The sequence below is a fragment of the Gouania willdenowi genome, chromosome 17 (assembly GCF_900634775.1).
Source record: "Gouania willdenowi chromosome 17, fGouWil2.1, whole genome shotgun sequence".
Lineage (NCBI taxonomy): Eukaryota > Metazoa > Chordata > Actinopteri > Blenniiformes > Gobiesocidae > Gouania > Gouania willdenowi.
This window is the reverse complement of record NC_041060.1, coordinates 17,936,691-17,960,942: the sequence shown is the minus strand read 5'-3', so window position 1 is coordinate 17,960,942 and position 24,252 is coordinate 17,936,691. Positions and strand designations below refer to the sequence as shown.

Sequence of the window (24,252 nt, the reverse complement as noted above, 5' to 3'; positions counted from 1 at the left end):
CTAATTAATAAGTCCATAAATGATCAAGTTTCTGTCTTCTCTGTTTCCTGTTTATTAACATTTTTCAATCAAGTGCATTGGTGTTTGAAGGATCTCCCACATGACACAGTCTGCTCTGCGTTGCCAGATAGAACTCGTAATTATATCCATAAATTGTCATATATCCACCAAAATATAAGCCTATAGCGCATCCTTTGGAAACTCCAAACCCAACCTGGCAACGCAGCTTATTTTATATTTTTCTTTTCTCACTAAGTCTCGTCTTTTCCCCAGAGAATGAAATGAAAACGTGTTTATTGTCATTCACTAATTTATTTTTACTTATTTATTATATATATATATATATATATAAAATAGAAAATTGAGATCCATCAGTCAACAAACTGATTTAGTCCTCATAGGAACATAACGACTGTTAATTCAAGCTTTAGCTTCCCTCTACAGCACAAAATTAGGATATAGATTAGCAAGATGCTAGCTCACTAATACAGCACCTTTACACATTGAAGGTTTACTTTATTCTCCTTTAAATAGCTAAGGAACTCCACTAATTTAAAATAAAACCTTTTTGTTCATCTATATTTCCACCAGCTGGTCTTACCACAAGTAGGGCTGCTTGATTATAGAAAAAATAATAATCACAATTATTTTTAGTCAATTGAAATCACTATTATTCAAACGATTATTTTGTCAACCAAAGAGTTATTTATTTTTTGTACAAAAAAAAAACATAAAATATATTCTTTAAACGTAAATAAAATCCTTCAAACGTTAAAATCAAGTATATTTGTGTCTTTGCTCTATAGCTCTTCATCATCAAACCCAAAGTGTTCCCATAGATATATATATATATATATATAAAAAAGAGAATTTGACTTGCTTTGCTTGTTCACCAAGGACCACTAGCAACAACTTTCCTCGTGTTGGCCTGCAGGCTAGCTTTGACATTGAGAGGGGCGGAACAGAGGGGAAGAGCTTGCATGTGCGTGGATTAAACCAGTGTTTCCCAACCTTTATTGTCTTGTGTACCCCTTGAGTCTTTTTGTCGTACCACGAGTACCCCCTCTAATTTGTCCCCTTTAAACAGGCATTTAAACTTTAAAAACTAGTCATTGCGCACGGGTATCATTTTATTGATGGACTTGAGAAATAACTGAGAATATGATTTTATTATCTTGGAAATAAATTCTTAATTTTTCCACGTACCTCCTGCAATGTGCTCACGTACCCCTAGGAGTACGCATACCCCTGGTTGGGAATCACTGGATTAAACAACTCAAAGTTAATATTAATATGTGTGTACCAAGCTTTATTATTTGTAGATGTCCGAAATAGTGGGTTTGTTTCATTTAGCGAATAAAACATAATTAAAAATAATAATAATACTAACCATTTTTTCTTGATTATGTTATTTTTGTAATCGTTGGGTGTAATAATCGAAATCGTAATCAAATTTCGATTAATTGATCAGGCCTAACCACAAGTAATTTTATTTAACTGATAATCATTCTTTTTTTTCACATACTGTAGTGCTAAGTTTCATAGGACCAGGTTATTAGCTGTTAGCTATATGGCCTATGAATATGGCATCGGTTACTTGTAACAATGCTTCTTGTTCTGTCCCTATCAAATAAACATAAATGTCCATTTAAGACCCAAGATAATCTATTAGCTGAGAATCGAGGCTAACCGTTCTCACCTGATTGGTCCATTGAAGAAAAAAATAAAAAATCTTGTCCTGTGATTCAAAACTATATACTGTATTTGATGTAGCATGTGCTTTCTATTTCTAATTGGTAATAAATCCATCTAGTGTTAAACACCTGCTTTGTCACAGCTAAGTTTATATTATTATCTAATTCATCGCTGTTACAAACTACTTATTATTTTTTATACGCAAACTACACTGTGTTTTTGTGTAGGTATGCGAACTATTTGGTGTAAAAAGTGTGTAAAATGTTTGAATTCTGATCAAATTTCTGAATCTGCTGAAATGTCTGTAATAGCATAACAGTTTCAGCCCAGTGCACTAATTTATTATTTGGTCAAACATCAAAATATTAAATGTACAGTAGTATTGTGTTGTGTAATGATTGGACACTGCATTGCTGTGTAATTTCTGCTGCAGCAGTTAAATTATGTTGGATTCGAGACGTGGAGTAAATGATTGATTTAATGTTAGGCACAATAACAATATTGTGATAAGCAGGTTTATGATCACATCATTTCACACAATGGCCTTGTTATGTCGAGTTGTAAATGACACTGTGTCAAATGCATCATTCGCGTAAAGTATAAATATCAGCATTACGCCGATGGATTGCATCATCGTACATTCTGTTATGATTCATGAAATCAAATGCCATGGCATAAACAACCACAGCACTCGTCTGTGGTGAATGCTATGTCATCATATGAACAAATCCTTCATCATGACACTAAAACAGCCTCACAGATGACTATTTACAGCCGCTTTATGTGCATAAAATACAGCAAGGATGCGGAGCATTCATGTGCAGTGTTTCTGAGCATTACAACTGCACCTGTTGAAGGCTTTTTAGTATAGCTTTGCAATAATTTCCCATAAGCCTGCGTGACTAATGGCAAAAACAATAGTGCTGAATGTTCACGTTACAGGCCCATTATGGAGCTATCAGCACAGACATGTAAAGACGGATGCCTTTGATCAGAGCTCTATTGTACAAGCCAGGTGCTGGGAGGAGGGCTGGCTTCCTCAAGTGCGTCTTAAGTGCGTGAGAAAGAGAACTGGGATAAAAAGGGCTGCATGGAGTCAAATAAAGCCATGAAGAGAATGAACAAAGATGCAAAGGAAAAGAGAGAGATGCAGTAAAACTGATGGTAAAGCAGGAGGCTAGGAGCTGGCAAAGAACTGAAGCTGAGAAATCCCAACAAAGTGTTTTGTTTTCACAGACCACTGGCGAAGCAATGAGTTGCTTTAATGACACCCAGTCCACTTGTGCAGCCACCCAAAGTATCTCATTTGAGTTTTATGCCTTTTTGCCTCCACACAGCATAATGGGGCCATGCTGGCGATGTCATGCAGCAGTTACCTCGATCAGCCAATGGGGGCTCCTGACTGTCACAGGCTGCCTTGGATGCTAGAAGGAGCAGTTAAAAGGACAGCAACAGATTAGACACAACACTAGCTCCTGGGGTGGATCAAGTCCAGGTTGGATATCATGTCACGAGGGAACGAGGGATAATACAAAGGTGAATCAACTCAGAGGATAGAAGCCTTGTGAATATCTGTGGTTTTCACACAACAAGGTGTTTCTCGTGCTCGTAGAACTTTAAATGTGGAAAGAATTTTATTGTGTCATTCTTTTAAGACAACAACAATATGAAAAACAAACTGGCCACATGATCAGGAGAATAAAGATGATGACATAGGCAACTGGCCGCCACATGTGGCCCTCGGTCAAATTTTGTACGGCCACTAAACAAATCCCCAAAAATTTAACTGTATTTCAAGAAGTTGGAAGGAATATAAAGCCTGACATAATACACAAAAAAAGACTCCCGAAACACACAAGATGAAAGCAAAATGCACAAAGTACACAAGCAAGTCAAAAAATACACAAAATGTCAACAAAGACAGGCACAACAACCACTAACTACAAAAATAGAATTACAGAATAACTCTAAAGACACACAAACTGTTAACAAAATTGCACAAAATGACAGGAAACCCCAAAAACGCACAAATCAACAAAAAAATGCAAAAAATGGCAGAAAAATACACAGAATTACAACAAGAACACACACACAAATAACAAAAACACACATAATAACTCCCGAAACACACAAATCGACAGCAAAATGCACAAAGTACACAAACAATTCGAAAAATACACAAAATGACTCGTAAAACACAAAAATACAACAAAGACAGATAACCAATTAAAATTGAAAAATACAAAAACACATTCCAGAATAGCTCCAAAGACAAACAATCAACAAAATTGCACAAAATGACAGGAAAATACAGAAAACAACACAAATACAGTGACCCAAAAACGCATAAATCGACAAAACAATGCAGAGAATGGTAGAAAAATACACAGAATTACATCAAGAACACAACAAGTAACAAAAACACACACAATGACTCCAAAAACACAGACAAGGACAAAAAAAGACAAAACCCCTTTTTCCACCTTTATTAATGCTCAGATCAGTCATTATTCTAAATGCTGACATGAATGATAATGATAATGTGGCCCTCGGAACAGATACAATCACATTTTTGTGGCCCCTGCTGTGATAGAGTTGCCCATCCCTGTGATAGATTGATGCATACAATATGACAGCCAACTAAGAACCAAGCATCAACACTACTAATGACAAATCTCACTAGGGCTGCTGTTAAAACACCAGAGAAAAAGAAAGCTATTCTAGTGTCTTTGGGCTGATTTTAATAAGTGAGAGATTTTTTCTCACTTCATTTGGTGCATTTTATCTTGTGTGCAACCCTCGACAGACGCGCTCTCACTCCTTCTCTCTGACAGAATGAGTCATGGCATGGCAACCTCAAAACCCCAGTGGGAAAACTGACAAAGCTGCCAGTTGAAAAAGCAGTTGAAAGACTAGCTCGGCTAAGTTCTTTTACATATGCATATTGCATAGCAAAGAAAGGTCAAAGAAGTTGATCAGAATTCAACACTCGAGCTCTTTGTTGGAACTAAAGCTGCCTCTATCTTGTTAAAAATGGGGGAGAACTAAGGCATTTGAAAGTGAATTTAGAGAAAAACCACTAAAACAAAGCTTTAGAACAACTGCTGACAACAATATCCCAGCAAAATAAACCTTCTAACGAGACAACATGAGTAGTGGAAAACAAAAGTTTCTCAAACCGAACATCAATCTAGAGTTTCCTTATTTTTTTTAAAAGCACACCCAGCTTCCGACAAGACATGACATCTGAAAAGGGCTGAATCCATTATGGCGGTGGATGTTCCAGGAAAGGGCGAGGAGAGAGGCTCATGTGAATGTTTGGAATTTGGAAAGAAAGACTTGAGGGAGTTGAAAAAAGACCAAATGGAGCCGAGAGCAGACGGCTCGACCACAGTGCACTTTCTGCCTCCTGTCTATATGCTCTTATTGGGTTTTAGGAGGACATGTAGTTGTAGAAAGATAGAAAAGTAAAGTAAACTCATGATTAAACCCTTGAAAATGTGATATTTCTTGACTTTGGCCCAACAAGCAAAGGGTAAAATGACTATTTAATGGTGCTGATACTGGTTAAAAGCATTTTACAAATGAAATAAAGTTGGGATCCCAAGCCAGGCTTTATCTGCCAAGTCTGATCACATTCCCCTTCATCTTAAAGAAACCGGTGACGGGTATGAGTGTTACATTGTCACAACATTATAATAACTGTAAGAAATTGAAAAAAAAAAAAAAAAAATACCCCAGAAGTAATTTGTATTTGATTAACTTACTTAACCTTCTTAAAGCTGCAGTTTGTATAATCCTCTCTCTCCGCTGCATTTTGAGACCAAAACTGAACCTCCCATATCGGTATTTTTTGTGAACATTCTTAGTGACTTTTTTCTCACTAGAGACTAGTGACAAATGTATAGACTTTATCTTGTGTTATTGGAAATGTTTCTGGTGTTTTAGAGACATAAATGCACGTATCACTCAGTAGTTACTGTCCTGAACAGCTGCTGCTGCCGTCAGCTCATCCCCGGCAGAGAGCTCAGAGGCGGCTGCACTGATCCCAGCTGCCTGAGCCGCTCTGATAACCTTCACTCTGCATACAGACTGCAAAATTAATTCACCTTGAATAAGCTTCTCTTTGGTTTACACACAATTTATCCCATCTATTCTCACTCTCTCTGACACCAGAGTGTGTGTGGTGCGGACCCTGCACAGTCACGGGGATCCATGAGGATACAAAGCGGTCTGTTCCTCCTGAGTACAGGTATGTTTGTGGCTTTAAACAGTCGCTTCTCCACCTTAGTCTGCCTTGTTCCGCTTGATTTGCCGTGTAACGCTGTTATGGAGACTTTCTTGGGATGTCCGTCATTACACTATTACTACCGAGGGTACCTGAACTTGCATGACTTCAGTAGAGCAGCCAATAGTAACACCAAAAACAGCTCATAGAGAACACCTGTTTGTAGAAAGATCTCTGATTGTCTGACATCCAGATTCCAGGAGCGTCACATTCCTGGATTTATGAAAGTCAAATACAAAGCCAAGAGAAGGAGAATAGATTCACTGTCCACTCAGAACACTTTAGATTACAATATGCTCAAGGACGATTATAGATTTTTGACCAAATGATGCCAAACTGCAGCTTTAGTGGCGTATAACTGGACCTTTATTGAAGATACGTGTTTTGACTCAAGTCACAATTATATATTCTACAGTGCATCAAGTGGTTAATTTAGTGTACAGTGCTTTTACATCTGACAATTACTCGTCTAAGAATAAATGCAAACCCATCGATCTTATCCTGTTGCTTTTACATTTTCCTCAAAAATATTGCTAGATTTAAAAACTCTTAATTTTGTCCAATCAATAGCTCGTCTCTCTGCAAGAAGTTTTGCTTGGTGGATCTTACCTTGTGGGCTAAAAAGACAACTTTGTGTTACTAAATGTAGAAGGAAGTAATTTCAGTCTCATGACTAGTGTTACATACACGTTCACTGAATTTACTCGCGTGAAACAAAAACTATGGTAAGACTTCACTTGAAGTTTTATACATTAAGGATGATATTACGCTGTCATTAATATGACATGACACCTGTCATTAGTATCAATAAGATGTCATGAAGGACGTCATTAAGTGCCGTTCATTACCCCAACCCTGAACCCTAGCCTGAACCCTAACCCTACCTAACCCCACTATATCCCTCCACCAAACCCAAAAAATGCCAACATAGCTCCAAAGGTGTCACAGTTTAGCGAACGACACTTAATCACAGCCTTCATGACACCTGATTCATGCTACTGACAGATAATGACAGCGTGATGTCAGCCTTAAGTAAAGTGTCATCAAAACTAAATGTAATCTTAATGGGAGAAGATTACAACTAAATGAGGACTAGAAATAGGGCAAACACAACATTTTTAGACATAGTTAAGTGGATCACCATATAAGTCAAGAATAAGACATCATTGGTTTCTAGAATGATGCTCTGTACCTCCTCTTCACTGAGTTAGCACCAGCTGTGCTTACACAAACCACCGACTAAGATCACCTACACAGCTGGCACGTACATCTGCCAATCAAATTACCTGGCCAATTACGCTTCAAATTCCCTGTGCAAAAAGGAAAAAAAAATCTTATCCAATTACCTGCATTTAGCCTGATGTAAGTGAGCGCTGGGGCTAGATACAACGTCTCAGGTTAGGTGTGCAGATAGAAAGTTATAGAAATCTGAATGGCTTTTTAATACAGGTCGTAAAAATAGATGTGAGTTTATCAGCTGCTGCAGAGGAGAACGTTTTAGGGTAATGTGTGACAAGCTGCAGAAAAAGCCTCAGGAACTGATTCAACTGAGGTCTGAGGTAACAATACAGAATTTACACAACCTGATGAAGGCTCATTATCTCCTTCTATTGCACACAATCCCAGAATTGGGGAAAACTAAGTAGATGTCAGAGCATTGAGAGTATGCCGAGTTTCTCTGTTACAGATGGCGTCATAAATGAAATCTGCCTCTTACTCGTCGACGCAGAGGCAGCCACAGCAAGATCCGTCTGTAAAATTTCTTGAATGAAGAGAAATAAGCTGCACAGGCTGCTTGTGATTCACTTTACATTTCAGAGTGAGTGTGCAGCACAAAGGCCAGACTGAGAACCATATCCACAGCCGACGAATAAAGAAAACTCCCATGAGCTTCCACCTTCAGTGAACAGCTTGAGAAGGAATGACGGAGCAGATTATACTGCAGCAAATACTAAGCAGTCCACACCGATGAACCATGAAATTGTGATTTGTAAGAGCAGCACTGGATGGAGTTTTAAATTGGTGTTACTGACTGAGATAATGATGCCAACATTTGGATAAACCTGCAGGTTTACAATAAAAGCCTGAATGCGTGAGGAAGCTAGTCTTCTGGACGATAACTTGGTGTCTTTCCTAAATCAAAAGCACATTTATCCTCCACCAAGGAGGTATTACTTTCACCGGTGTTTGTATGTTTGATTACGTCAAAAGTATTAACAGATTCTGACAACATTTTAACCAAAGACAGACCTTGCGCCATGGAAAATTCCATTACATTTTGGCGGTTCCAGATCATTTACTGATGCTGGATCAGTTTCAAACCCTATCTCTCATCATTAAGGAAATTCCAATGGTACCATGAGCAGGATTACTGATCCAGATAACTACTGGCCAGGACAATATTTGGCTCTTGGCGGTGGTTTGCACTCTCTGAGTGCTCCAACTATTTCTTTTAGAGGCTAATTACAAGGTGCACCTTGCTAGCCAGTTTGATGTTGCTAATATCCTGTCCCAATTGGAGTAACTGAATTTCCATGATGCGACCATGACTCTGTGGTAGTGTAGGTCATCCTATAACTGAAGGGTTGGGGGTTTGAATCCTGCTCTATCCAAGTCATTCTCATTGTGTCCTTGGGCAAAGCACTTCACCCACATTGCCTCGTAAGAATGGGTATAAGTTGTACATGATTGTTGGTGGTGGTCAGAGGTAGCCTGGCGATACCACTTTCTGCTCACTTCACCAGTTCAAAAGAAACCGAGCCAATCAGAGCGAGAACGTCATATCATATCTCCTGCGCAAAGTAGTGTCAAAATAAACATGGCGCCTACCACGGCGAAGCCGTTCGGAACTTCTGCTGTGCTCTGTTTTAAAAGACCTAGATATATCGTTGAAACCACAACAAGAAGAGGCTTTAAAAAAAAAAGTCTGTACCAGACTACATGCCATTTTCCTCCTAGCTTGTTGTGCTTTGGTCGTCACGTCCCCTCTTCGTCTGATTGGTTACTCTGCGTGTGTTTGTCCCGTCCCGCTCAGCCCCCAGACCTCTAAAGCCTGGTGAGCGCTTCCAGACTAATTGCCTGTATTAAACATTGAAAAATACAAGGAGATTAGGATGGATTCCAGGCGAGGTCAGAGGGGCCGTAGGGGAGAAATGGCAGCCACGCTTCTGTCAGTATGCCCCAGCTGTGGCTACATTGTAGCTTACCACCAATTGTATGACTGATGTGAATGACTGGTGTGAATGAATAATGGTTTGTGTACGCCCATTTATTACAATAAATACCCTGAAAAATCCCTTTTGGATGAAAAATTTGTTGCATACCGGAGGTTTTCCTATTTTTCATACCATCAACTTGGTTTGAGAAATACAACTTGATCAGCTAATTCTGATATAAGCAAGCAACTTACAACCATTGACTCACCATCTCATCTCAAAAACATCAACATACCTTAACACACCAAGTAGGATCCTTAACTACATTTCGACATCAATGAAATTCATGTTTTTTCCTTCTTCAAATTCAACCTCTACTGATTATGGATCCTGGCTTCAGGGTTATATTATGGAAAATAAGATATATACACTTTGGGAAAGGAGTTAAGAGGTAGGCTTTGGGAGGTGGGTTCAAATTGCAGTGTGTTCGGATGAGGTCTTACCGAATCTCTGGGGGATTGCATCTGGGGCTCAGCATTCTAGAGAAAGAATGGGGAGGGACAGAAGAATCAAAAACAGCCAAGTAAAACTACATAATGAGTAAACTGAAGCTTTAAACTGCATATAAAAAGATGTGGGATGGGAATAAAGCAGGGAGGTGAATGAATGAGCATGCAGATTAATCAAAGGAATGAATATCAGCATGCCAATGAGTCAATACAGCTGCTGTGCACATTCAGACTAATGTTTCATCACTGAAAAACATCAGGCTTGAGAGAACAAAACACAAATATCACCCTGCATACTTTATTGAAATTATTTTTTTAATTATCATTTGAATAATAATATTGTTATTACACAATTATTGATTAGATTTATTTTTGTAAGGCCATATCACGTTAAAAATCCCTGTCCTAATGTCCCTGGTAGATTTTACTGACTAGCAATGCCTTCCAACACCGACAGGAAAAATTCTATCTGGCTTTAGAAAACCTTACACTTCTAATTTTGTGCACTCGACCACGTCTCCCCCGAGTCTCATCTCAGCCCTTTCATATCACACTCTCTATCCTCAAAAGCTGATAGCCACACATCAAATAAATCCTTTCTTATGGCTCCCAAGCATACAGAGTCAGCCCAACCTTAATCCCTCTTTAATCCAGGGATGAGTATCGACAGGGTAGTTGTTTGTCTCCTCCAACATTGCCAGCGGCGACAACCAGCCAATAGCCTCATCTGCAAACCCCGCTGTGATAATTGTCACCAATCAACAATTTGATTGACACGACTCCCCAATAAGTGACTGTTTGCACCTCTGATGGCTGCAGCGGCATCTGATGGAGCACATTTTTATGACTCAAGGCTTGGGATTTAAGGCTTTAGTGCTCAATAAAGTGTGAGAGTGTGTGTGTGTGTGTGTGTGTAAGAGCAGTGGAAATATCAGTGAACCATTAACTAGCCCTGTGGTGTAAATGCCAACATGATCTAAAAGCTCATCAACCATCGTCTCTACTGACTTGTGCCTTCGTAAAAAAGCACCAAGTCTCACTGTTGGCATCTTTTTTGTTGTTGTAACCCTTACAACAAGAGCTAACAATATATTCATTTTGTAACGATAGCTAAGAATCACATCCATAAGGCAAACAATATTCTGTGATCAAGGCAAGCAGACAGAAAGTAGAGTTCCTGAAGCCGAAATAGATATACGACACAGATGCCTGAGCATAAGATTTTCACTCATTTTCACCATATTTTTCCATTAAACGGCCGGTTCAATGTGTAGCAAGCGTTTGAAACACATCAACAAATGACGTTTAATAAATCAATAATAAATCAATATGTCAAGCTCCATGAAATTTGGCGTGATTTGAGCGTCCAGTTTTGGATTCGGAAGCATTGAAAAGTATGCTTATATGCCACATTTGACTTAATGAATCAGACTAATGCATTTTTGGCTGGAGTTTTGGATGTTTAGTATGTCAGTAATCCTATCAAATAAAGGAAAGCTGATAAAATGGAAAATAATGGAAATGGGTAACATCTAAAAAGGGAAAATTTGGCACGGAAAGTCAGGGACCCCACCATCTAATGTCAAAACATGACAGTGAAGAAAAAAACAGGGTTGCTTGTTTGGCATAAAGCACCTCGCGTAACTATTCTCCATTGGGGCTGGGCGATACAAACCAAAACTCATATCTCAATATTTTTTTCTCAAAATGAAGATATACGATATAAATCTTGTAATTTAAATTTAAATTCAAGTCTTACCAGAAAAACATTTCTGGGTTAAATTTGGTGATGCAAAATTCCACAAACTGTTGATTTGGTTGATCAAATAAGGATACCTTGATCTGGGATGCAAGTCTTCTATGTTGTGAAATAAAAACATTTTTGGTCGTAAATGTTCAATGTTAAATATTTACAGGTGGCCACCTGATGCCAGTTAAAGTTACTGTCAAACAGGCATCACATTTGAAATCCCTGAGGTCAGAACTTTGGAAACATGTTTTTAATTGTAATTATGTGACTTTTGGCTGGCTAGTAAGAGAAAAATCTGTTTTTGGGTGGCCACCATTTTGAATTGTCAACTAGGGTGACTCCGTTGTGAATTGGCTCCGGTTCCCACCAGATTTAAAAAGAGACTCACGTGTGAGTGAGTTCTGTTGTGTGGATGTTTAGGGGAAGGTCTGGGTTAGGACCAATGGGCACGCACTTCTTGAAGGCAAAAATATGGCGCTTAGGGGCGCTTCCATCTTGCAAATTTGGAGCCAGAGTCTGCGCAGTAGGGTTTGGTGGGAGGAGCCCTGGTAACACGCCCCACCCATTTAGCGTACTGCCCTGATGTCTTACGCAGCCCAGCTACGCCAAGAACATAAGTATCTTTCTCGCTGGAAATTCTACCAACGGCTTAGAACAGTTTACTACAGAATAACGCATTTTGACAGCTCAAAAAAGATTAAAAAACTGACCGGAACAGTTAAATGGCATCTCGGCTTTCCTTCACGACGTAACTGCTATTCACAAAGAGGCTGTTTCACAGAAAAATGAGCACTTGAACACATTGCAGGGAGATAATAACTAATGATCAGAGCAAAGTTTAGGTTTGGAAAAAAAATATCTTTACAGTTTGACCCACATCCCATCTGTTATCATTGAGGAGATGGGGTTTATTACCTTTACTGTAGCCCGCCAGCAGGGGAAGCTCTAAAAATAAAAGCTTCACTCTACCGGGGAGCTTGTCTATGTTTAGGCCACACTCCATCTAAATGTGCTTCATGCTCTTCTAAGAAGTAGTGAAAGCAGCGACTCCAAAAACAAGTATTTTTAAAAAATAAAAAAAAGCTATAAAAAATACATTTATATCGACATAGACGATTTAATTTTCTATATCACCAAAATAGAAAACTCGATATATATTGAATCTCGATATATCACCCAGCCCTACTTTCCATGTACTGTAAGCCGGTCTCTGAAGTGATTGATAGAAAAAGAGAACGGCCAATCTCTACTTTCACAACTACAAAGTAACACCATAGTTACAACAAAGTATTATAATGGCTTGGAATTGTATACTACTGTGTATATTTCCTTAGGAGAAATTGAAAGCGTGAATAAATTCTTTACGTTTGAGCACTTCCATCACATTTTTCAAGCTAAATATACTGTGCATCTGCCAGAAATGGTGCACACATTTCTTCAGCTGCAAGTGGCGAGTAGCATCTGTTAGCGCTGACTGACAGCAGTAACCTAAAAAACACTGATCGCAAAGACCCGCACAGCTGATTGAACAGTGTAAAGTGTGCGAGCAAGGCTTGATTGATATTCCAGCCAAGTGTGTTTTTCCCTCCCAGCCTATACTACCTGCCCTGTATCTGTCTGCTCATCCCCAAATTCATCAATCTACCAAGTCAGCTCGGAGACAAAAACACAAGGAGAGAGATGGAAATGGGGAAACAGAGGGTTACCAAACAAAGCAAAAGGAAGAAAGTGAGATCAGTGAATGAGGAGTGTTAGGTTACTCTGACATGTACTGATGACAAGGAGACGAGGAGAATGCAAGGGGGAAACAAAAGGAGGTGCAGCAGATCAAGAGGAAAGTGGGTTTTCTTTTAGGCTAATCACAGCTTCATATGGAGGAATGTAGAGATAGACTGGTGGAAACCAATTTGCATGTTCAGATACTGTGTTGAGTTAGCTGGAAAATGGGGTGACAACACAGCGCTCACTGTGAGGGATTAACAGCTGTTATGGCAACAGAGAGAAAAAAAAACCGCATGCACATGGGAGCACAGAAACGTAATCTTTGTGTATTGATGCATAAAGAAAAAGGGCCGTGTGTGTATCTTCTTTACTGGGACAAAATCTAAGCCCTGAAGGAGAATGACAGGACATACCACTTCTCTGGGGAGAAAGGTGTCTTCCTGACGAAGAACCAAAAGAAAAACAGCTCCACCCATAGGTGTAGCCCTTAGCAACGACACCACCTCCTCTTGATTACGCCCGTTTAGGTCCACACCATTTACCTGAAAGAAAAAAATCCAATAAGTCCTTTGTTTTTTTTTAGCCATGGAACAATTTTAGGGAACATTTTTTTGTGTAAAAACCCCAAAAAAACACATTTGTGCAGTCGAGTTTTAAAAAATCTAGATCTTTGTTGGGTTGCATTTTTCAGGGATTAAATTGCATCTCCTATATTTCAAAAGCAATAAAGAAAATCTGAAGAAAAATTTTTTTTTTACATAAATACGTGTACCTTTTTTTTTAATCCCCAAAAAGTTTAAAAAAAGAAAAGAAAAAAAAAATCTTTAAATTATCTTTAAAAAAGGTCCATCTTTGAAGCTGTTTAAAGTTAACCCTCCTTGGGGACAATTTGACCCCATTCAATGTTCAATGTGTTGAACACATATTGCAGGCATTGGTGTTCCTCTTGGGTGATTTTTGACCACAAGCTGTTTTAGCTGCGTTAAAGGCTTGGATGAAAGATTTTCCAGATACACTAACTTTTAAACCAAAGATTTGACCTGATGGTGGCGCTGCAGCAAAGGTCTTATCATCACCACAACCAATAGGGTTCATACTCTTGTGGCCATTAATGTTGTCAGTAATTTTGACAAGATTTGGATGAAAACTATTCAAGATAAATCAATTCTAATTTAAAAGTTTGGCCTGATGGTGGCGTTACAGAACAGGTCAAGGTTTCATTATCAAATTATTTATGTATTCGACAAAAATAAATAAAATAAACAAAGTGTCTGACACAAAAACTTGGTCAACATTTTCTGGAGGTAAATATCCCTGGGGACAGATTGACCCCAAGTGTAAAATGTGTTCGTAATAATTGAGAATAATAGGAGGGTTAATAAAGAACCATCATAAATGACTTTCAGTTTGACACTTAAACATTTTTTGAAATTGAAATCATTTTTAGTATTTATTTAGTTTTGAAAGATAAAGACGAGAAAAAGTATTGTTTTATTCACCTCCAACAAGCGATCCCCAGCCTTTAGGCGGCCATCTTGGATTGCAGCCCCCCGAGGTAATATGTTCTTCACGTAGATTGGTGCCGAGCCCCCAATGGGAACGTCTCGTGATGTTATGCTGAAACCGAGTCCCTCTGGGCCTGTCAAATTATCAGCAACAGCAAACGGTTTCAAAATGGACCCAGTACAGTACTAGAAGTAGGAGTGTTTTTGTTGATGTACTGCTTGAATATTAAGACACATCAGGATTGTTATGATTTGGTCCAACATGCAAGTAATTGATGGATTGCATCATTCAATTTGCCATAGAGTGACTAAATGAGTCCCCTGGTAAAATACTGAAATACAGAAAACATTTTTCAACTTTAACATTCAGCTTCAAGCTCACACACGTACATGTTTGTGTGGGTGTTTATCTTTCCTTTACTTGCTAGAGAAGGTGAAGTGGGTTTAAAGCGAACTATCAACACGTGAGGCAAAGTAACGGCGTGCTTTCATCATTATTACAACATATTTCTACTCTGTTTTAGAACCGAAAAAAAAAAAAACACATGCAGCGAAAGGAGCCATTGCATGCATAACATCTGGCTTCATCTTCAAATAGGAAAAAAAATGTGTTTTTCTTATCTAATAAATCTAATGCTAATAATGAGCATCCTGGAGTGCTACCTTTCTGCCCTCTGTTTGTCTAACAGAGATGATACATGGAACAGCAGAACACTTGCTTCACATCCTTTCTTCAATGCCATGCATTAATGAGCCAATCAACTTCCCATGGTCGCCAAGGTGGGGTATTACCCTCACCGGTAAATGCCTGTAGAGTTACGGCTTGAAACAGGAACAATCTTTAAAAATCCCATTAGCTTGATTAGGAAATACCAACACAATGGCAGAGTAGGTGATTGATTTTGATACGCCCCAGGATTTACAAGGAGACAAGAGTCTGAATCAGATGCATAAACGGCACACAAGTGTAATCTATGCTCAAAGCTGTGGGCTTAAGTCACGACTCAGAGCAAGCAGATGAGCGCAAGACCTCCTGGGAAATATTGTTAACCCCTGCTAGTACCACAACGGCAAACAAAAGGTTGGATGATAAAAATCTCAAAAGTATAAATCACAGATCTTTGCTTTCGGTGTATATAATCCAGTGTTTCCTGTGATAGAAAATAAAGCTCCAATGAGGGGACGATGTGAAACAGCCTTTAGTCAGGATTCTTCAGGTTGTTGTTTTTGTACTGGTTTCAACACAGTTCAAGAAAAAAAAGGTAAGTTTGGGTGAAAGTCTTCATGCACATATGGCAACATCTCCCCAGACTTCCAACTGTGGTATTTCAAAGTACACAGGGACCAGCTGCTGCTTAGCAACAAGCTCCATGATCCCCAGACCTGGCAACAACACCTGGATCGCTGCTGGCTGAGGATTGCAAGGTTTGAATACATTTCTCATACTTTATTTCTAATATGGCTAATCGTATGACGGCTGCATCATTATGTTAGGTAAGGAATTAGAGAGGATATATAACATCCTCACTAATGTTTTCAGTGTACTTAACTATTATAAAATTGTTTTTAGTCAGATAACTCGTCCCCCAAATTTAGTCTGATTTTACCAACCTGGGTATCTAACAGTAAATAATACTAAGGACACTCCCCCTGCTATCTTATGACATTTTCACAAATAAGTAATTGATTAATTGGCAATTCAATTCGCCATTCAAACCAATTGGAATAGTAAACATAGCAACCCCTGCTGTTAGTCATTATATTATAGTTTACTGAATTACCAATATTAACTTGAAGGGGTTATATTGATTTGGTGATGATGTTGGTCATACTGACTCTGAGGGGGTTATACTGATGGTTATACTGTTGGTTATACTGACTCCGAGGGGGGAATACTGACACTGAGGGGGTTTTATTGATGGTTATACTGACTCCGAGTGGGTTATAGTGATGGTTATACTGACTCCGAGGAGATAATATTGACTCCGAAGGGGTTATACTGATGATTATACAGACTCCGAGGGGGTAATACTGACTCCGAAGGGGTTATACTGATGGTTATACTGACTCCGAGGGGGTTATACTGCCTCCCAGGGGGTTATACTGACTCCCAGGGGCTTATACTGATGGTTATAGTGACTCCAATGAGTTATACTAACTAGAGGGCCTCAGCTTATGCATCGTCACTCATTTTCTTCAGGAAATGCAGTTGGTCTGGTTTACATTTGATACTTTTCTCCTGATGTCAAATTTAATCAGGATATTTTGACAGCTTTGCGCATAGTATACATCCATTATCAAATGACAATGCAATATAGAGTTTAATAAACAATGCATTTATGTGATTATCATTAAAGGGAAAAGCACATTTTCTCATCTTTCCGACTATTATTGACCTCACCTTTCTTTAGCTGGATGTTGAGCCTCCTTCCGACTTTCTTAGTGTAACCACCGCTCTGGTTGGAGTTTGCTGCTCTCTGAGGCGAGAGGCTGTGGCCTAAAGGAGGTTTCGCTGCAGAGACTGCTGGGTGAATCAGGGGTGAGTAGCCATTGAATGGGTCTAGATGACTGTGAGGGTGGTGGTGAGGATGGGAGTGCGGGTGCGTTTGAGAGCTGTGGCGAGACATTCTGTGAGGTGAGTGGTCCATGCCAGACATGGAGCTGCCAGTCAGGGATTCAGGGCTGAAACGGCCCGAGGCATATGCAGGGTTTCTCTCAGCTTGGGATAGCTGCTCATAATGGGCCTTCATGGAATGGGGCACCACGTGGAACATGATCACTGGAGAGCGCATGGCTTGGCAGAACATTTTCTGAGCTCTGGGACAGAGAGAAAAAGTCAGTTATTTATCACTTCACTTTCTCTATAAATTAATGGTCTTGTATTCTTGCAGTATTAGTGAAGGGGAATCAGTCTTTGGGTTTGTAAGATGATGCAATTGAAGTAATGAGACTTTTTGGATGAGAAGCAAAACATTTTCAAGAAAAAATTGATGCGTAACCATTAACAATTTCATATTTGTCTTCACCAACCTGTCAGGCTTAACCATTTTCCAATGGCTCTTCAACACATACAAAGCCCTTGAGGTTTTACAATATCCATCTTCACCCACCTGAACATTGTGACATGTTAATTGATACTTATTGCAGACTTGAGCAGCTCCAAAAAGAAACTAAACCCTCCCCAACAGCTCCATCTTATAATCCTCTCATTTGGCTGCAGATGAGGGAGACCTCTATCCGTTGGATAGTTTGCAGAAAATCCTTTTTTAAACCCCCGTCGGAGAAAGCTCGTATATGGTAGGTGTGGAAGAAAACCTATGTTGGCTGTCAACACCCTGTAAAGGCAGAGTTTTGTTTTCACCACCTGTTACAATAAAGACTTTAAGTACGACTCAACCCTCAGCCTCCCCCCTGACAGCTGAATGGACGTTTGAGAAAACGGAATACCGAAGAATTTCTCAAATTCCACCCAATGACTGACAGCTAAGACTTATACCCACACAGATCTCCTTTGTGAAACTCCCCGTTTCTCAGCTACTAACAAGTTTCTCTTATCATTGACAGTCGTGCCATGGCATCTGAGATGGACTGAGAACCAGACAAGTAATACGCTCCAGCTGAAAAAATACTCTTAAAATGACCAAGTGTTCAAAGAAAACTATTCTGAGCCACATTACTTGGAACTAAGAGTTGAATCTAAAGGGATTCCAATTTTCTCCTGCTTAAATGACCTAGTATGACTTCATTGATTATCTTTGATATTGACAATCAAAAGAGAAAGAAACACCATCTCTTGCATTTAAAGCTGCTGATAACGATCGCTAACATTTCTAAACTGTACCTGTATTTCATCCAAAAGTTGTTTTCATCCACTACGGATGCCAGTGCGCCCCCCAAACACACGTCAAAGTGGCTTCCCAACACAATTCTGGTGTTTTCATGTATTGAACATTGTGTTGTGGCTTTCCTCAGAAACACCCAAATACGGCCGACATTTTATATCTGACGGAGTGGCATCATTTCACAGTGAACTCCATAAACAAACCAGGGGAAAAGTGGCATCAAACAAATCACTGTCTTCCTTATCTGGCAAAGAAAATCCAGAACTCTCAGTACGCATGAAGTAAAAACACTTCTTGAATATCAAAAACGTCAGACATCACAGTCTAACCTTGTATTGTAAATTTAGCATCATAACGTGAGGCAATTCATATAAGTTGTGCGAAACCATGAAAAAGGATGATGCGCCTTAGAACTAGCCTTACTGTATTTCTTGCTAAATCTATCATGAACCTTAGACCGCTTCACCTGCATTTTACGATGCTCGAATTCGCGATCCAAATTCTTCCCAAGTTCATGTCACACGACCAATTGCCAACAAGCCCAATGTTTGTGCAGGAGTCAAAAACAATCTTTCATGTGGCAAAATCTACCTTCAACATTCACTTCCCATTTTGCAGAAGAAATACCTTTGTTTTATTGAGCTATAAGGCCTACACTATGTCTTTACCTGAATTTTAAATGAGGTGATAGGAATAGTCACAGGTAGATTTAATAGGTGCCAAACATGTCAACAGATTACATGGAGGGCTATACAGTACATCACTTCATCAAAGTGTTTCCTGGTACTCAACAAAATAAATTCTTCTCATTGTGGTTAAATTTGAGGGAAAAGACAATACAAACTTATTCTAATAGACACTTGAGTCATACTTGATGGCAATACATCAAGTATCTATACTTGGATGTGTAGACTTTACTTAGCATACAAGCTGTTTTTGCATAATGCATAACTATGTAAAATGTGGTGTTGCTTTGAAAAATGTGCATGTGTTTAGTATGCATTTATGCAAACATGTGTTTTGTCACTTGAACATGCTATATGCGGCGCTAAATGTTGACACATCATACAGAAGCTGGGCAGGGTTAGACGGGAGGAAAACATGAGATACAGGCAGCACTGAAAGGCAAAGGCTGTGAGTGTTAGGAGCTTTAATCTCATTCAAGAAAAGATGAAGGTGCACAAGCAGAAGTGTGGTTGAGCTGATACTGAAACACAGGGGAATAAAAGCTGAAAGGATTTCAAGGACGACTTCAGCAACTGAGGCTGTGACCTACAGGAGGTAAATCAGAGAGGCAGTTCAGATGCCTGAGAGCTGCCAGGAAAGCAGGAGATGAATACAAACGTAGGCAGAGAGAGCAACAGCAGAAGCTAAAGACATAACAAGAAGGTGAGGGTATCAGAAAGCAACCAATCAGACAAGACGTCGAGGAAGGTCAACAAAAAAGCCCGGTGTGCTGCAGTCTTACTGTTCGAATCGGATGTTTCGCAGGTCTCCGTTATTGATACGAATAATACAGTCGTTCTCCTGGAAAAGGCCCTGCTGCTCAGCTTTTCCTCCCCTTTCCAAACGCTTGACCAATAAGCCAAGAGTCCTGAAATGTTTGAAAGTCTATGTCAGGAAGATGCAAGAATTACACAAAGGAACCAGAGATGAAAGTAGTTTTCCTGTTCGTACAAATTGATGTTGATCCAAAGGATTTCTAGGATTCACCGTTATTCCTTTAGGACGTTTGTAAACATTCATCAAACATGTTAAAACATTGTTTTAGTTTGGAGCCTTTTTTTGTTGTGTTCATTCTGTCCATTTTTTTGTTCAGGGGTATGAAAAAATATTTTTTAGACTTCCTTCAATTAAAATGGCATCAATGCTTCTTTAAACAAGTGGCATGTGCCAGAGTCATTTTAGGTAGCAGTTTAATTCAGGAGGGAGTTAACAAAACTAGCCAAAAGCAACTAATATTAAGAATGAAAAAAAAATGATAAACACTACTACTCTCTAAATAGCCAAACACATCCTAGACACCAGCATCACTACTAATACATGGAAAATTAGTTATATTTTATACCCATGCACTTTTATACTAATGAACTTTTTATATTGATTTACTTTTTATTTCTTTTACCGTACCTTATGTTGCTTTTATAATAACTGTGCCTGTTTGGCTTGAATCTTTGAAGTGTTATTGGGAGGGGCATGTGCAATTTCATTGTACCTTTTCCAATGACAATAAAATAATTCTATTCTATATTGGTAATACCAGGATATTTGGATAAAATACAAGTCAATCAATGGCTAAGCCTGAACAACATCTCTGTGATGCCATCTTTGGTGGCAGTGGCCATACCTTTAGGACATATTGTCTAGTTTTGTAAAGTTCTAGTCATGGCTCCTTCAGCAATGTGGGCAATGTGTGTGTGGAAGATAATTCAGAAAACCCAATAGAAAAAAAAGGAACATTACCCCTGTTTTAAAACAATGTTAATGTTGAGTTTACAAACCATACAGGATTTGGTTCTCAACTAGTCTCCTTTTTAGGCCGGGCCATCGGACTAAAAACCCCACTCACTTTGTTCTTCTTCTTCTTCTTCTTGTGTTCACTAGTTAAAATCGCTACTCCTCTGTCAATCGTGAACGAATAGGCTGAAATTTGGTAGGTATAATCTATGGATGTGTACGCATTGACGCTCGAAGCCCGATCTTTGATTTGGGGCCCAGGAGAGCACCAAAGGGCTCCAAAAGAAGAAAGTGGGCTCCCGGGGGCCCCATTCTTCAAATGACTACTCCTCCGTTTATACTCACTGAATACTCGTTGAATTGGGCTGAGGGGGCCCACCCTCTTTTCCGGTAATTTCTAAATTTATCAGAACTTAGTCGTGTGATATATCGTTTCAAATGCATTTCAACGTAGATTACGATTTTACGTAGCAAATTTTCATTTGTTTAACTCGGTGGAACGGAGTCATTTGACTGAATTCTCGGGAAGGTGGTACGTGCTATTCGGCGCGGAAATGTTCCGTGGGCCCGGCCATAGTTCATCAGAACTTGTTTTTTAACTAACCGTCTACCCATTTTAAGAAACAGGGCTCAAATCAAAAAATGTAATTCAGCTTATCGGTATCAGTATCTCTGTTTGCCTGGAATACTTAAATTAATACACAGTGTGGCAACACAACAACAAAAGTTTAATGCTAAGCCAAAATGCCTAGAAGGTGCTAATACAACAGAGTGAAAGACTCCTTTTAAACTGATTAAAAACCAAAAAAATGGATTTTAAAAACACAGGTTTAAAAAAAAAAAAACATGTAAATAAAGATTTAGAAACTTTACTTTTGAAAAATCTAACACTAATTAACTAACTACCATTGTGTTAAGGTTAGGAAATGAAAATAACATGCATACAGTTTAAAAATTATGACCAAATTGTATTTTTAATATTGTTTGCGTCCCACTATGCACCATTCTTAGATTGCGACCCATGAGTTAAAACCTGTGCTTTACATGCTGTATGAAAAGGCATTGAATTAAACCAATTCACTATGTATTAAACAAAGCTTGGTTTATAAAACTTGAAGCTTTGCATCTGTTCATATTTTCACACCCCATTGACAATCCTCTTTGCTCCTTCTCTGAGAAGAGAATAAACAAAATATTTTTCAAAGGCGACATAGAAACAAGCAGAGATAGCAGCAGACTCCAGCTGGAGGGAAGCTGCTCTATCGCCTTGTAGCACTTTAGCTGTGCTGAGCCGCAATGCTTGTTGCTCTGTAATCTGGTGTGGCAAACTGGCTTAAGCATCCCCGTACAGCCAATGCGAAAGGCTAACTTCACCTGAAAGGGCGCTTTACGGATTACGCACCAGAAGGTAAGGGAAGAAAATCTAGCACGGGCTGCAGAAAAACTAATCGAGTCCTCTTCGGTACATGGTGTCTATTTGTGTGTATGAAAGCTTTCTCTGAGCCACTATGAGCGAGTGTCACCAAAGTAAATTGGGTTAATTTTAGGCTTTAATACTGGCCCTATGCCCAAGGCTTATAATTTAATCTGAATGGGAATGTGATTACAGGGAGGGTAGAAAAGTTCAGGAGTTGCTAAAGTTCAGAGACAATTCCTCAGATTGAATTTAGGTGGGAACACAAAGGAATTTGCTGTAGAGGGACCAATTCTCTGATGGAAGCTGGGCATCTTATCGTCAGTGTAACGTCTAAATCCACATTTCCTCAATAAAGGAAAAGCAGAATATAAATGTGCTTTTACTTTGATTGAATTGGGTGGAAAAAAATAAAACGTAATGTGGCATTTTATATTTTCTTGAAGTCAGTGGTAATATTAATGTAGCGTAATTTCTAATTGAAGTGTGGACATTAACATTTGCACTAACATTTGTCGGCCTTATGCTAAATCCTGCTGGGGTTTAACTGTGGTTATGTCTTAATGCCCAAGGGCAGCAGGGCACCAACCAGAACCTTTAAAAACTGCCTCTATTTAAAACAGATGTGAAATGCTTCTAATTCAGTCACAGCTTTGATTTTGCTCCACGTGTTCCTTTAAACGTATCACATACATGCGTATGTTGTATGTGCACTGCGTAATGTTTGCTTTGAATAACAGAAATTGGATGTTACAGCAGGCGCAGATATGACGGCAGTGATTGATCACTTTAAACTGGCAAATAGCTTCACCATGCTGATGGATGTGTGCGTTTAGTGCAGTTGTATTGGGTTTGTTTCACACTTTTCAGAGGTTTCCATTATTGTAATGACTTCTTGTGTGTGCGGTTGATGCCTTTTTAAAAAAAAAAAAGCTCATTATTTCTCAATATTATCATCATTATTTTCTATTTTATTTTTCAGTGAGGTTTTCTTTATTGTCTTAAACTAAAAACATATTTAACATGAACTGTACCATTAATTCAAAATTATTGTTTTTTAAACTAAAGTATCGATTTGAAAATAGTATAATGCTACCCACTTCTAATGTTTATCTATTTTCTAAATTTGCTATGTTAGTAAGAACTTATAACATACATTTTTACTTGTGCAAATATATTTCATTTTGTAATATAATTTTTAAAAAAAACTTCATTTTATGAACATCTAGTGGTAAAGAGACAGGAAAATAAATAACAAAAAATTAAAAATAAAAATTTCAGTGATGTGTTTTCCCCCAACATATTTAACATTAACTGTATAATTCATGTAATTCATTTTTTTTTTATTAAACTAAACAATGATATTAATATTAATTGAAAAAGAGTAAAATGCAGACCCTATTCTAATGATTATTGAATTAATTTAAATTGCTATATCTAGACAGAACTTCAAACATACATTATTAGACATTCAAACATATTTAATTTTGTAACTTATTTGAAACAGAACTTCATTTTATGTACATATAGTGGGGAAGACACTTTAATGAAACAAATGTTGTAATAGCAAACATTTAAGGAGGAATCCTAAACATATAAAATAAATCAATAAATAAGTGACCTGTATTATAACTATGTGGACATTTCCCTTTTCTTTTCTTTTTTTTGAACACGTTCTGTGCTTTTCCTCTCCTTTAGCAGCTCTGAAGGCTCTGCTCTGGGGATTTTTGTTACCTGCGGTCCCTGCCACTGAAAGGCACCACGTGGATTCCCAGCGGACCACCGTCGTTTGACACCTCCACCAGTTTGACAATGTCTCTGGGAGACCGAGATGGATGGAGGAGGAATGAGGAGGGGAGGAGGAGGAGACGTGACATCATGAGGAGGGAGAAACAAAAACAAATAATAATCCAAT

At 38.7% G+C, this 24,252-nt stretch overlaps 1 protein-coding gene across 10 annotated transcripts in view; it reads right to left on the bottom strand.

Annotated features, from left to right (window-relative positions):
- Positions 1 to 24,252, bottom strand: part of pard3ab (par-3 family cell polarity regulator alpha, b) — a 279,421-nt gene that overhangs the window by 128,803 nt on the left and 126,366 nt on the right. For 8 of the 10 annotated variants that reach the window (XR_003675910.1, XM_028472041.1, XM_028472043.1 and 5 more), the window contains 7 exons: positions 24,072 to 24,155; positions 19,935 to 20,060; positions 17,026 to 17,441; positions 14,619 to 14,758; positions 13,533 to 13,661; positions 9,642 to 9,677; positions 3,072 to 3,119 (listed from right to left, as the gene is read on the bottom strand). Coding sequence is in view for 9 of the 10 variants with exons in the window: in XM_028472041.1 (XP_028327842.1) it covers positions 3,072 to 3,119; positions 9,642 to 9,677; positions 13,533 to 13,661; positions 14,619 to 14,758; positions 17,026 to 17,441; positions 19,935 to 20,060; positions 24,072 to 24,155 (979 nt within the window). In the remaining variant the exon portion in view is untranslated. The remainder of the gene's footprint in view (positions 1 to 3,071; positions 3,120 to 9,641; positions 9,678 to 13,532; positions 13,662 to 14,618; positions 14,759 to 17,025; positions 17,442 to 19,934; positions 20,061 to 24,071; positions 24,156 to 24,252) is intronic. The other 2 variants (XM_028472044.1, XM_028472050.1) reach the window with 1 other exon arrangement.